This window comes from Myxine glutinosa, chromosome 3 (genome assembly GCF_964187855.1).
Source record: "Myxine glutinosa chromosome 3, kmMyxGlut1.1, whole genome shotgun sequence".
NCBI classification, from domain to species: domain Eukaryota; kingdom Metazoa; phylum Chordata; class Myxini; order Myxiniformes; family Myxinidae; genus Myxine; species Myxine glutinosa.
The window spans coordinates 181569529-181584097 of record NC_136263.1 but is presented as its reverse complement, the minus strand read 5'-3'; the positions used below and the strand labels follow the sequence as shown (position 1 = coordinate 181584097).

The following is a 14569-nucleotide window of genomic DNA, read 5'->3' as shown; positions in this document are numbered from 1 at the left end:
ACGCAGCATGAGGCTGTGGGGTAGCAGCATTTGCTGAGGGTGCAGCTGATGCAATGCCCTCTAGAGGTTAAGGCAGGAATTTGGAATTTGTTCAGATGCTGGCGATAGCTCATCTCCTTTTCACACAAAGGGACACCGTGGGATCTTTAACATCCACCAAGTAATACCAGCAGACGGGATGTTAATTTGAACGTCCATCCAGGGATGGCACACACATTGCTGCGTCACCCTGCCTGCAATACACCAAGATGGCAGTTTGTAGCTGGGCCGAGATTCAAACCCAGGCAAGACGGCTTAGACGCAAGTGTGCATACATTTTGTTCTTCTTGTTTTGAGTGTTTGAGAAGACTATCCACAGGGAGCACAATTCTCTTAGAGCTTTTGAGTATTGCATCACGAAGTGTGCCGCCCCTCGGATAGATGTTCAGCCAGATGTCCTGTCCGCTGACATGTGAAGAGGACGCAAGTTATCTCTGACCCCCTGGACAAATTACGAATTCCTGCCCAATTTCAACATAAGGCAAACGTCAGGCCTTGCCAACTGGTTTGTAAAGAAGCTGCGGCCAAACTATCCCCACAAAGGTGGGATTAATTGGGGCCACAAAGGAGACATTAGTTGTGGTTGTAGTAGTAGTAGAAGAATACTAGTTCTAGGAAAGTAGCAATTATTAAATGTTTAACTATGACTATAACAAAAGAGGAGCACCATTGCATAAATTGTTTCAACCTTTTCCTCTATCAGGCACTATTCGGCGACTGTGGCTTCATGGCGGCGAACTTGTACGCTCGCTCCATCTTCGGGGAAGACGCCCTGGCGAACGTGAGCATCGAGAAACCAGTCGGTCAGGGCCCTGACATTTCTGTGTCTGGCCATATCCGCATCCGTGCGAAAAGTCAGGTGAGTTTTTGAAAACTTTGTTTTGTTACCATCAGTACCCTAGAATGTTCACGTTACGAACCCACATGGTCGTTTCCATTTTTTTTTTTTATCCCAGGCTTCTTTCTAACCTGGGATTTATTTCTTGACCGATTTGGAAGTTAACTTTGTGCCCTGCACGTGTCCTCATGAAAACCTCAGATGTTAACGTCGAGCTCCGATTATGCAGAGCTTACAGATCCTGTGGGAGTGACTAAATCCTTGGTTCATGGTACAATTGGATCTCGACTTTTTTTTCCCCTCATACATAATTGTTCATATTTTATAAAAGCTTCCCATTTTTTTTTCCAGCTTTAATCAGATGACCACTCAATGCATAAACGTGATAGATCGAGGACAGTTAATTCAAACAAACTCCATAAAATGCTGGATGTAATGCAGTTTGACATTTTTAAAAAACCCCAAAACAACAACAAAGAAACCACATGGTGTTTGGTGCTCACGTGCACTTTATACAATCGATGTTTGTAATTAACAATTCGGCGGCTCACAGAACCTACAAGCAAAGCAGTCAAATTTACAGGCCTGTTTGGGGGGGGGGGGGGGGGGGTGTGAGTGGAGATGCGGTGCTGGAAAGGATGGTGCTGTGACGGTCATTGTTGTGTTCCACAGGGCATGGCGCTCAGCATGGGGGACAAGATCAATATGTCGCAGAAGAAAGTCGCTGCATAAGCACCATTTTCCTCTCCTCATCTTGCACAGTTATTTCCTCTTCCTACTCCGAGATTCGATTCTACGTGTATGCCATGAAGCTGTAAAGATTGTCCATTGCCTTTTCTTTTTTTTTGACACGGTGGCTTTGCGCTGCCAGCGGAGGAGGTGGATGTGGGGTTGAGACTTTACTAGGTAGCACGAGACGGACCAACTTTACGACGACAGTGCGTCTCGCCGGACTAGAATAAAAATTAAAAAAAGAAAAGCAGCACCCATGAGTGTGCCTTTCCCCTATGTACATAATTCATATACACAACCGTACATGAAGAGGACATTCCGATATAAAAATACCTATCGCTGGTTATGTAAAAATAAGATTACAAAAGTCTCGTTTCTTGAAGGCAGATTGGCAAGTGTCAAAACTTATGCTTTGGTTATGGGGGTGGAAAAAGTGGGCGATAAAGGGCGAGGGATTAATACAAGCAAGAATCACCGTTGCCCGTAAACACATTGGACTCGGAGTTGACGAAATGCATTTTGGCAGTTTATATACTTTTAAATGGATAATGGCATTGCCTCAACTACGAAATGGGCATTTGGTGGGTTCGCTACGTCCCGTGAAAATCGACATCTAAAAGGGGCGGTTTCGCACCCCGTACACACCTCTGCCACAAACAAGCTTACCGCAAGAGTACCACGGCTAGAGCTTGCTGCCGATGTCATGCATTGTACAAAACAAATGATTAAACCCTCCGCTCAAACGACGACCCGCTCGATGCCACATGCCACACTTCCATCCGGGACCAGGTATGCTGACGGGGCACCAACTGCAAAGGATTATGATTATTATAAACAAATTACTTTTGTATACAATATTTTGGCAAACCGCCTGTACAATACCGTCTCCTGTTTGATCTTTCACCGAAATCTTTTTAAACGCTCGTTTCTTGCACTGCCATGGTGGGCGCAGATCCGCCACGCTGTGCTGTGGCAGGGTTCCCGACGGTCAGGGCCGCACCCACTTCCTATCGGTGCAGGCATTAAAGGACGATGCAGTGACAACAGCTGCCCGGCGGCCTCGGAGCAGGCATCTCGGATATCGGAGGGCGCTCTTCTAACTGAAATTTCCTGAAAAGGGGAAGATGCGTGAGAAATGTCAGGTTATCATACGATGCTCATCGGTTTTCAATAAAGTCAAATAAAATAGAGTTTAACAGTGATTTTTTTTTTTTGACTTTCGCTTTCTTCTTGCCATCAGTGCAATATTGATGGAAACGAACCAAAACTTTTACCCACGTGCCTCAATACTGTAACTACCATGTCATGGAGGCAATAGTCTTGGCTCGCATTTTGAGCATCTTGGACATGCGGTTCTGCCTGCAGTCTTTGCCAGCAAAACGAAATCTGCTTAAAATGCAGAGCTTACAGTAGTGGTGGGTAACCCGTTACCTGGAAGATTACCTGTACCCCTCCACGTCCCTTCAGTTGTACGGTTTACAAGAACCAGATTCCATGAATGAATCTCTGCAAGATCTTGAATCATGTCGATGCCGTTTCGTATCGATCTGTGCAATCCTCCACATAATACAGTTCGCTTTTAAATTAAAATACATCATTTTGGCTTGTAATTGTGGTAGAGTGGGGAGGGGGGGGGGGGTCTTGTCAAACCTGGGAGGAGTTGAGGGCCTGACATATGGCCCTTTTGGTAGCTGAGGTTTCCCAACACTGACTTGCATGGAAAAAGCGGAAGAGGTGGATGAGAAGTTTGGGCAAAAGTCGAACTCGAACAGTCATGGAAATATTTTGGCCTTAAGCTCGTTAGAACACCAAATCTGACTTTGAACAAGACCCTCAAGTTGAAAAATGTCAGGAAACGGTGAATGTCAAAACCTCGTGGTGGCGAATTTCTCAGGTTTTTTTTTTTACTGTACCACGTGGGATTCCGTTTCCAGGCTGGCTTTGTAACCTCGAAGGCTATACCCAAAACCGACGCATACGCACATCCTCTTAGATTATTGATGGGGAGTTCTCGATTGAAACATGTATTCGTCACATGGTCGAATATATTTTATTTGATTGTTGATGTATGTACCGTATGGTATGCAGAACATTGATGCTGCCGAAGCAGTTTCCTGGCAAAGGTTAAGCTGGGTGGTTTGCCATTGCCTTCCCAGCATCGTTTGTCCATGCTCTGTCCTTTTAAATGCTGTGAGTGAAGCAACGAAGCAGAAACTCAAATTTTTAGTCTTTGGTATGATTCGGATACCAAACTTTGGTATGATTCGGATTCGGATTGGGGTTAGGCCAGGAACTCCTGCAAAAACACCGTACTCGACTCCAACTCTTCTGCACATGTTGCGCTCCGTATTGAAATGTGCTCAGTCACCCTCTCAGATGTTGAGCATTGCTGGACCAACATTTCCAGCGTTTTGTGTAGAAGAGAAGGAGAAGGTTTAAAGACTTCTAAATGGTTTAAGATAAGTAGTTATCCCTACCCCAAGTTTGCTATCACATGTTTTCAGTTTCCTAATGATAATTTGGAACTCACTCATAATGGAGTTCAGATACAAAGCTTCTTACACTAGACCAGAGTGCTCTTCAAGTGGCTGAAGCACTCAAGAAAGCACTCCATTCAAAACCATTGATAAGGAACGGCGGGCTTCGTAAGTGCTGTTTGGTAACTGAAAACACTACAGATCACAAAATCGACATAAAGTTGGAAGGTGACAGCAGTCGACAAATCTTACCGGATAACTCGCACAAGGTCGTGGAATGACTGGTCTACGTTCTGTCTGATTTTTGCAGAAGCTTCCATGTACTGCACCTTCAAGGTGCGTGCAAGCTGTTGTCCATCATTTTGTGAAATCTAATGGGAGGGGTGTGGTTAAACAAAGAATGCACACCTGTCAAGTCACATGTAGTCAAAATGTAGAGTTTTAAGGGGGCTTCTGAGCACTGCCCCCCCCCCCCACACCCCAGCCAACCTGCCATCTACCCCATTTTATATATAATATAGATTTGTCCCAAGCTAGCACAAGGGGGAGTGGGAGATGGAAAAAAAAGGCAACCTCTCCATGCAGCACAAAATGCATTCCACGAGAGAGGCTGAGCAAACATTCCTTAAAGGTTGTTGTATTCCTGGAATTGCATGAAACTACACCAGACGCGATGGCATTGTGGTGGAGCGTGCGGGGTCTAGTCATTGCGAGACCTTAATGCTACATGATGCTTCCTCTCATGCCGCTCAGCATTTAGAGGATGGAGGATGCACCTACGCAGTGGATTGGAAGGGGGTGGGGGGGATGGTACTAACGGCACCCACAGTGCTTCAGGAAGTTGAATAACTTTGCCGCCCTGCCCCACCCCCCTCCACCCCAGGTCTGTGGCCATGCTTAGCTGAAGCCATGTCCTGTGTTGTCTCTTGCATTTGTCGGCATGATTTGTCGCAGTCCAGGACAATGTTAAAAATATATAAATAATTCGTTGTGCATCTCATACAAGTTTTGTTTTAAAAGAAAAACGGAATTATCCAGGTTCTGAGTGATGTTTTGATTTTGTTTCCGGTAAGCTCATTCTGCTCCTGCAGTTTCTTCCATTTAATTGTCATCGAATATTTAGCCATTTTTCAACATTTGACATGACAGTAAACAGAAACTTTTGCACATGTCTTCTGGGATTTCATGTGATTAGGTGTATCGACTCAGTGAGATTTCATCGACTCGGTTTTAGTTTGAAGTGAATGTCCAGTAGTTTTATTCCTGATTTAATCTCTCCCATTTCTGAAAAGTAAAGACTGTATTCAAAGGCAATTTCTGCAAAGACGCCACCCGTGACAGAAAGGGGGATATTCAGCAATTGTTGGGTCTGTATTTAGGCTTTTAGGGCATCAACCATGTTCTCAGCACACCTTTTCACTTTGCACCTTTGTCCTGTGGCTGAGGTTGTGTACTTAGCAATAGTGTGAAGTATACTTGGAATGACGTGCAGAATGTTTTGGTGTGTTTGCAATCAGGTACAAGTCATGTTCATCGCTGGACATCATGATTGTGTATATTTGTCCCACAAGTTGTCCACATCCCATGCAAGTTGCTGAGAAACCTTGAAGACACAGCGAGAAAACATCTCCGTTTAGAACTTAGACCAAATGTTATAAGAAGTGTCCACGAGGCAACTGTCGATGACCCTTCCCCAGGTCGTCTCCACGTATTTCAACGATAGCTCGCCTACTTGGATCTTTAAAGTCCACCAACTAATGATGGCAGATGGGATGCCCAGTTTTAACATCCATCCGAGGAACGAAGCACTTAACGCTCAACACGTGTAACGCCGATCCGTGCAGTTTATAATCAGGTCGATAATGGAACCCAGGCACAGCTCACAGGTAAGTGTGATATGTACCTGTGCTGTTATCAGAAGTTATAACATTTTACAATTTCGATTGTGCATGAACATCAGCAGCATGAACCAAAAAAAGTAAAGCAAATTCCCAATAAGTTTTGGAATATTCATTCAAAATGAAAGTTATTATTTTTAATCTAGCCTCCCAATTTGTGTACATGGTGTTGACTTAGCAGTTAGGGTGCCGGCTGGGGATCCTGGGTTCGAATCCCAGTCAATCGCTAAATTAACACCAGGGGGGTTGACTCAGCCTGTCATCCATCCGAGGTCGGCAAATTGAGTACCAGCTTGCTGGGATGAATGAGCACGGTGTGTACCCCGATTTAGAATAGGTGCACGGTGTGTACCCCGATTTAGAATAGGTACACCGTATCCCTGTGCATCGTAAGAGGCGACTAAGGGTTGGTGCCAGGAAGGGCATCCGGCCATAAAAACATTGCCTCAAACAGGGAACCATGATTGTCATGGGGCCCAAAGGCCAACCCCCACTCTAGCGGGGAAAATGGCCTTAAAAAAAAAAAAAAGATCATTCATTCTCCCAATTTGTGTACATGCGCAAGAGTGGACAACATTGGCTTGGACAAATTTTTTTAATACTGTACTTCACGCCATTGTCATTTACCAAATGAGAGTACTTTGCCTTGAGTGTAAAACAATTCATCTCTGAAATAAAAATTATTGCAACAAGTAACTCCCCCAATTAGAATTTTTTTAAATCCCAAACTACGATGTTGACGAATGCCACGGGGAAAACTGTCGTGATTTATAGGATACGCAAATCTTGCAAGGAAGGTGACAATTGGAGGAGGTAACTAGGTCCATCGTGGCTGTGCCACATACACCACCCCTCTTAACATAATCCATCAAAATTCACTTACTAACTTCACCGAACAAACAACATCTACATCTCTTTTCCCATCCACAGACTACAGGTAGGTTTTACACTTGTGACCACTCGCCAGGCCTTGAATACTCGATCCAGACCAGGGCTGATGCCACCCATTTGGACAAATTCTTACCTACAATCTGCAAATGTTAAACTTTGCTGCTTTGATTCAGCGAAATAAAATTGTTTTGGGCTTCATATACTTGCGGAGATGTTGGGTGGGTGGATGTCGGGGAGGGAAGGCAAATAGCAGTGTTCGGCATCATTTTATGAACTATACAAAGTATTTCAAAAGGATAGTTGTGAAAAGAAAGAATAGAGAGCCTTGCCCATGAATCCATGCTCATGCCTCATCGGAATGCCTTTAGTCCAAGCTGGCCGGCATTGTGTGCCCAAGAATGTGGCAGTTTGTGTTGTGATTGGCAGAGCTTTGTGCGCATATGGAACGTGTCAAGTGACTCATTGGTAAAGTAATGTAAACCACAGACTGGGAAGAAAGCCCTTCCCATAAACATGCCACTCTTCTTTACTGTACCTTCCCCATTGTGCCAAAAAAATAAAGTTTAAATGGTGGGTGTACACAAATACACCAGCTCAAGCTACATACAATTAACTTGTCCGTCGGTTGCAAATGTAACCCATTGTGTTAAGACGACAAGGTATCACGAGAGTACACCTGGATTGTCCCGTTTGTGTACCCATATAAACTACAGGGTCATGATGTTGCAAATCTGGTTAAAATCCCCACGTACCATACATGTTTTCCATTGACAACGAATGCCCTTGTAGTGTTAGAGTACACCGACGCCTACTAATGTCTTTGTTCTGCGTGCAGTTTAAGTTCAAGCAACTTCGTAGATTAACCAATTCAAAAATACCACAAACCTGCCTCTGATGCTCCAGATCAGCCTTGTTTCCCACCAGTATCATTGGAAAATCATCTCGGTCTTTCACACGGAGGATCTGCTTATGAAACTTGTGCATTTCGTCAAAGCTGGAAAGAGGGAGAAAGACTCGGAATAAAAAAGGCATGGTGCTAAGTACAAATACCAGGAGCACTCTCCGTGGTTGGACTGAATCACGCTTTTTGGCATCCACGCAGGGAAAACCAAAAGCAATAACAAGGGCTCAGTGTGCAAGTGCGGAGAGCAGGGAACCAAAAACACCCGGTGGCAATCGAGTGTTTGCCACAAACGGCCACTAATTCCGAGATGCTCTTTGGCTGCTAACCAGAGTGACAGGAACCGAGGGATCTGATGATGCAGCCAAGGTTACCAGCTGTACCGCAATAGGAGGTACAAGAGTCCTGTACTGAATATAATTATAAAAAACAGGCAGTAAACGATTCCTACCAACCCGACTAAATTTGTGACGGATTCCTACCAACCCCCTTTCCCCCCAAAAAAACTTATTTTTCATCTGAAAGTCGACTAGAAAGCAGCCAGGAATGCAAACCCCATCTGCATCCGCTTCGTACTCGAACTAAAGTTGAGGAAAATGGCAAAAAAAAAAAGAAGTAAAATTTATTAGTGTTCTCCATGTTGTCATAATAAGGATTTGTTGAAAAGTTGATGACAAAAGCTCAAATGTTAAACTATAAATCATCTCAAAATGCAAGCTGATAAAATAAAGAAGTACGGAAGCGATTAAAAAAAAAACCCAGCCGTCTCATGCTGCACAGCAGTGGGTGGGCTAATAAGGGCTATTTGTACTCACTGAGACTTTGCCCTTTGACAGTTTGACCTAATTATTAATGTCTCTTCCATATTCTCATACTAAAGCTGTGTAGAAAATTTACAGACACACACACAGACACACACACAAAAAGCCTGTTTCCCACTGCACAAAATCAGTGCCAGTTGATTATGAGCCTAGTAAAGGCATTGGATTGTGTTGGTGGTTTTAGTAATTATTCACAATGTGCATGAAATGCCAATTGCAAGAATAAAGAAATAAAACTTCTCAAAATAAGAGCCTACATTTCAAAGCCTTGCACTCAATGAAATATTCATTCCAAATTATGTTTAATGGTCCTGACTGAATGCCAAACTTGTCTCCTTATGAAAAGGTGATAATTTCAAGCAACAGTGTTTGAGTAGTTCCTATTCTCACAACAATACAAGAGGGAGTTAATTTTATTTAATTGTAACTTTTTACGGTAGGGAGTTAATTTTGTTTAATTTTAACTTTTTACGGTAGGGAGTTAATTTTGTTTAATTGTAACTTTTTACGATAGGGAGCTAATTTTGTTTAATTGTAACTTTTTACGGTAGGGAGTTAATTTTGTTTAATTGTAACTTTTTACGGTAGGGAGTTAATTTTGTTTAATTGTAACTTTTTACAGTAGGGAGTTAATTTTGTTTAATTGTAACGTTTTTACGGTAGGGAGTTAATTTTGTTTAATTGTAACTTTTTACGGTAGGGAGTTAATTTTGTTTAATTGTAACTTTTTACGGTAGGGAGTTAATTTTGTTTAATTGTAACTTTTTACGGTAGGGAGTTAATTTTATTTAATTGTAACTTTTTACGGTAGGGAGTTAATTTTGTTTAATTGTAACTTTTTACGGTAGGGAGTTAATTTTGTTTAATTGTAACTTTTTACGGTAGGGAGTTAATTTTGTTTAATTGTAACTTTTTACGGTAGGGAGTTAATTTTGTTTAATTGTAACTTTTTATGGTAGGGAGTTAATTTTGTTTAATTGTAACTTTTTATGGTAGGGAGTTAATTTTATTTAATTGTAACTTTTTATGGTAGGGAGTTAATTTTATTTAATTGTAACTTTTTATGGTAGGGAGTTAATTTTATTTAATTGTAACTTTTTACGGTAGGGAGTTAATTTTATTTAATTGTAACTTTTTACGGTAGGGAGTTAATTTTATTTAATTGCAACTTTTTACGGTAGGGAGTTAATTTTATTTAATTGAAACTTTTTACAATATGGAGTTAACTTTATTCAATTGTAATTTTTTTATGGTAGCAAGTTGATTTTATTTAATGGTAGCATTTTATGGTAGGGAGTTAATTTATTTAATTTTAACTTTTTACAATATGGAGTTAATTTTATTTAATTGTAACTTTTAATAGGAGGGAGTTAATTTTATTTAATGAAAACGTTTTAAGGAAGGGAGTTAATTTTATTTCATGCTAACTTTTTAGTCACAAGTGAATTTTATTAAATGGTAACTTTTTACAGTAGAAAGTTAATTTTATTTAATTGTAACTTTTTATGGTGGCAAGTTAATTTTAATTGCAAAGTTTAGAGTAGGGAGTCAATTTTATTTAATGGTAACGTTTCACAGCAGCAAGTAAATTATATTCAATGATAACTTTTTATAGTAGAGAGTCTTTTATTTAATGGCAACTTTTAACAGTAGAGTTAATTTATTTAATGGCAGCGTTTTACAGTAAGTAGCGAGTAAGCCTGGTGTTGGCTTAACGGTTAAGACCTTTTGGATCGAGCCCCTGTCATTCCGATGAAATAACAGCAAGTGGGTTGACTCAGCCGGAAAGGTCAGAAAAATAAGTACCAGCTTACTGGTAATGGGGGGCACTGCATCAGCGGTACAGCTGCGCTTCTAGAAAAATGATGCAACCAGTATCCAGAGGCTGCAAATGAAACAGTAGCGAGTTGAAATTTGACAAGTGGCAGCTTTTTAGTAGTGAGCTAATTTATTCAATGGTAGCTTTTTACAGCGATTCATATATTTCTAGTAGTGGTAGTAGTATTAGTTTATTTCCTCATTTCAAACAAACAGTAAAAATATTTTTTCATATTAAACAATGAAGAAAATGAATAAAAAAAAGGAGTCAAACAAGTAATCGAAAAAAAACAAATACAAATTGTTACACAGTCTCGCTGAGGGCTATATAGTCCGTTCCTGGAACCTCAAACATTAAATAAAAACTCATTTCATACATTATCACATGGAGGAACCTAATCAAAAGCAAGCTTGAATAATCAAAAGCAAGTTACCCAAAACACATCTTGGCTGGGCTTGGAGGTCACAGTAATTATGATATTCATTATTTTTCATAAACAAACATATGAGTCAACACCTGTGGCAACTCATTTCTATAGTTAAAAAAAATCAATAGTGCAAAATGAAACAGGTATGAATCGCTTTTCAAATATTATTTTCATTTAAAAAAAAAATCGGTATGAGAACGTATTTCCGTTTTACAAATAATTCTCATTACCTTTTTTGAATGAATATGATTCTATCCAACTGAGTTTTTGATGAGTCGCCCCAGGTGAGCATCGCATAGCACAAGAACGGCATTTTGTAGAGCACATACCTCCGCCAGGCTGAACAGTTTACGTTTTGTATCCTACTGATAGGCTGGGTCTGGACCTATTGCATCATAATTATCATTAAAATATTATACAGGAGGAGGCGCTTCTATGGTGACAATTTCGTGTACATCAGACCAACAGTCTGATGTCATCAGACGAACATCAGACCAAAAATAATTCATACTGATCGGAAGAAGCATTATACTTGTCGAATTATGATGTCATAATGAAGGCACCGATTACATCATGAACACATTTTATTCCCCACGTTTAGTACTTGAAAATGAGCCTCGTTTCAACTTTTTCCATTGAGCGGTTTGGGAGATATATAGGTGTAACATTTTTCCAAGATGGCGTTCGTGCCACGTGACATACGACGTCATAATTATGAATAAAATAATTCAACAGGCGGTGGCACTCCTATGGTAACATTTAGTGTCAATCGGACCAACAGTTGCCGAGAAAATGAATTTTTAAAATGCAGACACATACAGTCACGCGAAAAAGTAAGTACACCTCGGGTAAAGCTTTGACTTTTTCAACATACAGCTATTTGATCTTCATTTCAACAATATTGAAAGATAAAGGTGATATAATATAACAAATATCATGAAACATTTACATTTTGTAGTCCATTGTATAATTTAAATAAACATAAATGCAAATTTCGCATGTGGAAAAAGTAAGTACACCCTTGGCTCGAAAAGGTGGTATTGCCCCCTTTGGCAGAAACAACCTCAAGTAGGCGTTTCCTATAACTGTCTACCAGTCTCTGACATCGACTGGGAGAAATTTTTGCCCACTCCTCCATGCAGAATTCTTTCAGCTGTGCGATGTTTGAGGGGTTTCTTGCATGCACAGCTCGTTTCAAATCCCCCCACAACATCTCGATGGGATTTAGATCCGGGCTTTGACTTGGCCATTCCAGAACCCTCCATTTCTTTCTTTTCAGCCATTCCTTGGTGGATTTACTGGTATGTTTAGGGTCATTGTCATGCTGCAAGGTCCACCTTCGGTTGAGCATCAACTTTCCGACAGATGGCCTCACATCCTCTGGTACAATGAAGAATTCATAGTGGATTCTATGATGGTGAGCTGCCCAGGCCCTGATGCAGCAAAGCTGCCCCAGATCATAATATTTCCACCACCATGCTTTACAGTTGGTATCAGGTTCTTGTGGTCAAATGCTGTCTTTGGTTTTCGCCAAACATGTCCTCTGGTACTGTGGCCAAATAGCTCGACCTTTGACTCATCTGTCCAGAGCACATTGTTACAGAAATGCTGGTCTTTGCCTAGGTGTTCATTGGCAAACTTTAGTCTTGCCCTGATGTTCTTTTTGGACAGCAAAGGTTTCCTCCTGGCACACCTCCCATGTAGATCAAATTTGTGCAGCCTCTTTCCAATGGTAGACTCGTGCACTTTGACATCAACAGTGGCAAGAGCTACCTGTAGGTCCCGTGATGACATTCTGGGGTTCTTAGAGACTTCTTTCAGCATCTTGCGGTCTGCTCTCGGGCTGAACTTGCTGGGCCGGCCTGGCCTGAACAAGTTGGCAGTTGTTTGGAATGTTCTCCACTTGTAGATAATCTTCTGGACAGTCGAATGATTGATTTCAAATTGTTTGGAGATCTTTTTAAATCCCTTCCCAGAGTCGTAGGCATCTATAACCTTCTTTCTGAAGGCCTCAGAGAGCTCTTTTGATCTAGGCATGGTGAGGCCGCACACTTTTTTTTCTTTTTTTTTTGTATACTGAATCGAGGCTCGTGAAAGAGCTAACATTTATTTCACAAACAAATCAACCAGACAAACAAAATATACAAAAAGAGGGAGCGGAAGACAAGATGGGGAGAGAAGGGGAAGCACACAACCACAACATTTGAGAGCAGGGAGAAGTGTGGGAGGAAGAGGGCTTGGGGGAAGGAGGCGTGGGAAGGGGGGGGGGGGGGGGGGAGAGGTATAGAACACAAGGGGCCCGAAATTAGCGGGGGTAGAAAAGATCAAGGTTTTGGATGGGGGAGGATAAGAGATGGTGGTGAACAGCTATTTTAAAGACCTGGAGGGTGGAGTGGGATTGAAGAGAGTGAGGGAGTTTGTTCCAGAGGTGGGAGAAAAGGGGAATGAAGGAGTGAAGGTGAGCAGAAAGTCTTGATTTTGGCAGTTTAACCATAAGAGGGTTGCAGGCAGATCTTGTGCGACCTGTAGGAATATTTGGGGGACAGAGCCCAGAGAGAGCTGGGGGGCAAGGCCAGAGAGGAGTCGGTAGAAGACGGAAAGACCACCAACCTGCCTGCGGTGAGTGAGTGAAAGGCCCTTGGAGTTAGCTTCATCGCGGGAGATTCCAATGATTCTGAACGCTTTGGTTTCAACAGCGTGAAAACGAGCTCGGTGTGAGGCAGGAGCACCAGACCAGAGGGGAGAGCAGTATTCCATTGAGCTGTGGATGAAAGCCTTGTATGTGGTGAGGAGCTCAGGTGTGCCAAGGAAGGACTTCGCACGACGGAGGATGCCCAGTCGGCAACTGGCTTTGGAGGCCAGATTTGAAATGTGGTTTTCCCAGGAAAGATCATGGCAAATAGTGAGACCCAAAAGCTTGAGTGACAGAACTTCATGGAGAGGATTATTCAGAAAGTGGATGGGAGGGTTGTCCAGTCGGTCCTTTCGGAGAGACATCGTAAGAGTGTGAGATTTATCAGGATTGAAAGACATGTTCCATTTGTTTGCCCAGTCTGTGATTTTGTCCAGGTCTGCAGAGAGTGAGGAGGCTGCAGACTGCCGATCTGAGGGATGAGGAATGGAGCGACAGAGAGTAGAGTCGTCAGCAAAGAGATAGAGAGGATTTTCAAGAGTCAGAGAGATCATTGATGAAGACCAGAAAAAGCACAGGCCCCAGAACACTACCTTGGGGAACTCCAGCCTGAACAGGAAGAGGAGATGAGAGAAACCCATTCAGGGCCACACATTGACTACGACCAGAGAGGAAGTCCGCCAGCCATGCGTGGAGATTTCCATGGATACCAAAGGAGGAGAGTTTGGTGAGCAGAGCAGGGTGCCAGACCGTATCGAAGGCACGTGAAATGTAAAGGGAGACGGCTCTAATTTCCTGTTTGGCGTTGAGGACCTCCATCCATTGTTGAGAAAGCAGAAGCAGCATGTCCAGAGTAGAGTGACCAGGTCTGAAACCAAATTGATGTTCAGAGATCAAGCCATTGGAGAAGAGGAAAGATTTCATATCTGAAGCAATGATGGATTCCATGACTTTGCTGATAATTGGGAGAAAGCTGATTGGTCTGTAGTTGCTAGGATCTGTTTTTGCACCTTTTTGTGCAAAGCGGTGATGTTGGCTGATTTCCAAGCAGATGGCAGATGACCTTGAGCAAAAGAGAGGGTGAAGAGAACAGA

At 42.2% G+C, this 14569-nt stretch overlaps 2 protein-coding genes across 3 annotated transcripts in view; one reads left to right on the top strand and one right to left on the bottom strand.

Annotated features, from left to right (window-relative positions):
- Nucleotides 1-1864, top strand: part of COPB1 (coat protein complex I subunit beta 1) — a 63815-nt gene extending 61951 nt beyond the window's left edge. For both annotated transcript variants that reach the window (XM_068109754.2, XM_068109753.2), the window contains 2 exons: nucleotides 743-898; nucleotides 1550-1864. In XM_068109754.2, the coding sequence (XP_067965855.1) occupies nucleotides 743-898; nucleotides 1550-1609 (216 nt within the window). In that variant the 3' untranslated portion in view covers nucleotides 1610-1864. The remainder of the gene's footprint in view (nucleotides 1-742; nucleotides 899-1549) is intronic.
- Nucleotides 1364-14569, bottom strand: part of RRAS2 (RAS related 2) — an 87537-nt gene continuing 74331 nt past the window's right edge. The window contains exons 4-6 of the mRNA XM_068109759.2: nucleotides 7761-7869; nucleotides 4339-4457; nucleotides 1364-2719 (exon numbers count right to left, since the gene is read on the bottom strand). Of these exons, the coding sequence (XP_067965860.1) occupies nucleotides 2632-2719; nucleotides 4339-4457; nucleotides 7761-7869 (316 nt within the window). The 3' untranslated portion in view covers nucleotides 1364-2631. The remainder of the gene's footprint in view (nucleotides 2720-4338; nucleotides 4458-7760; nucleotides 7870-14569) is intronic.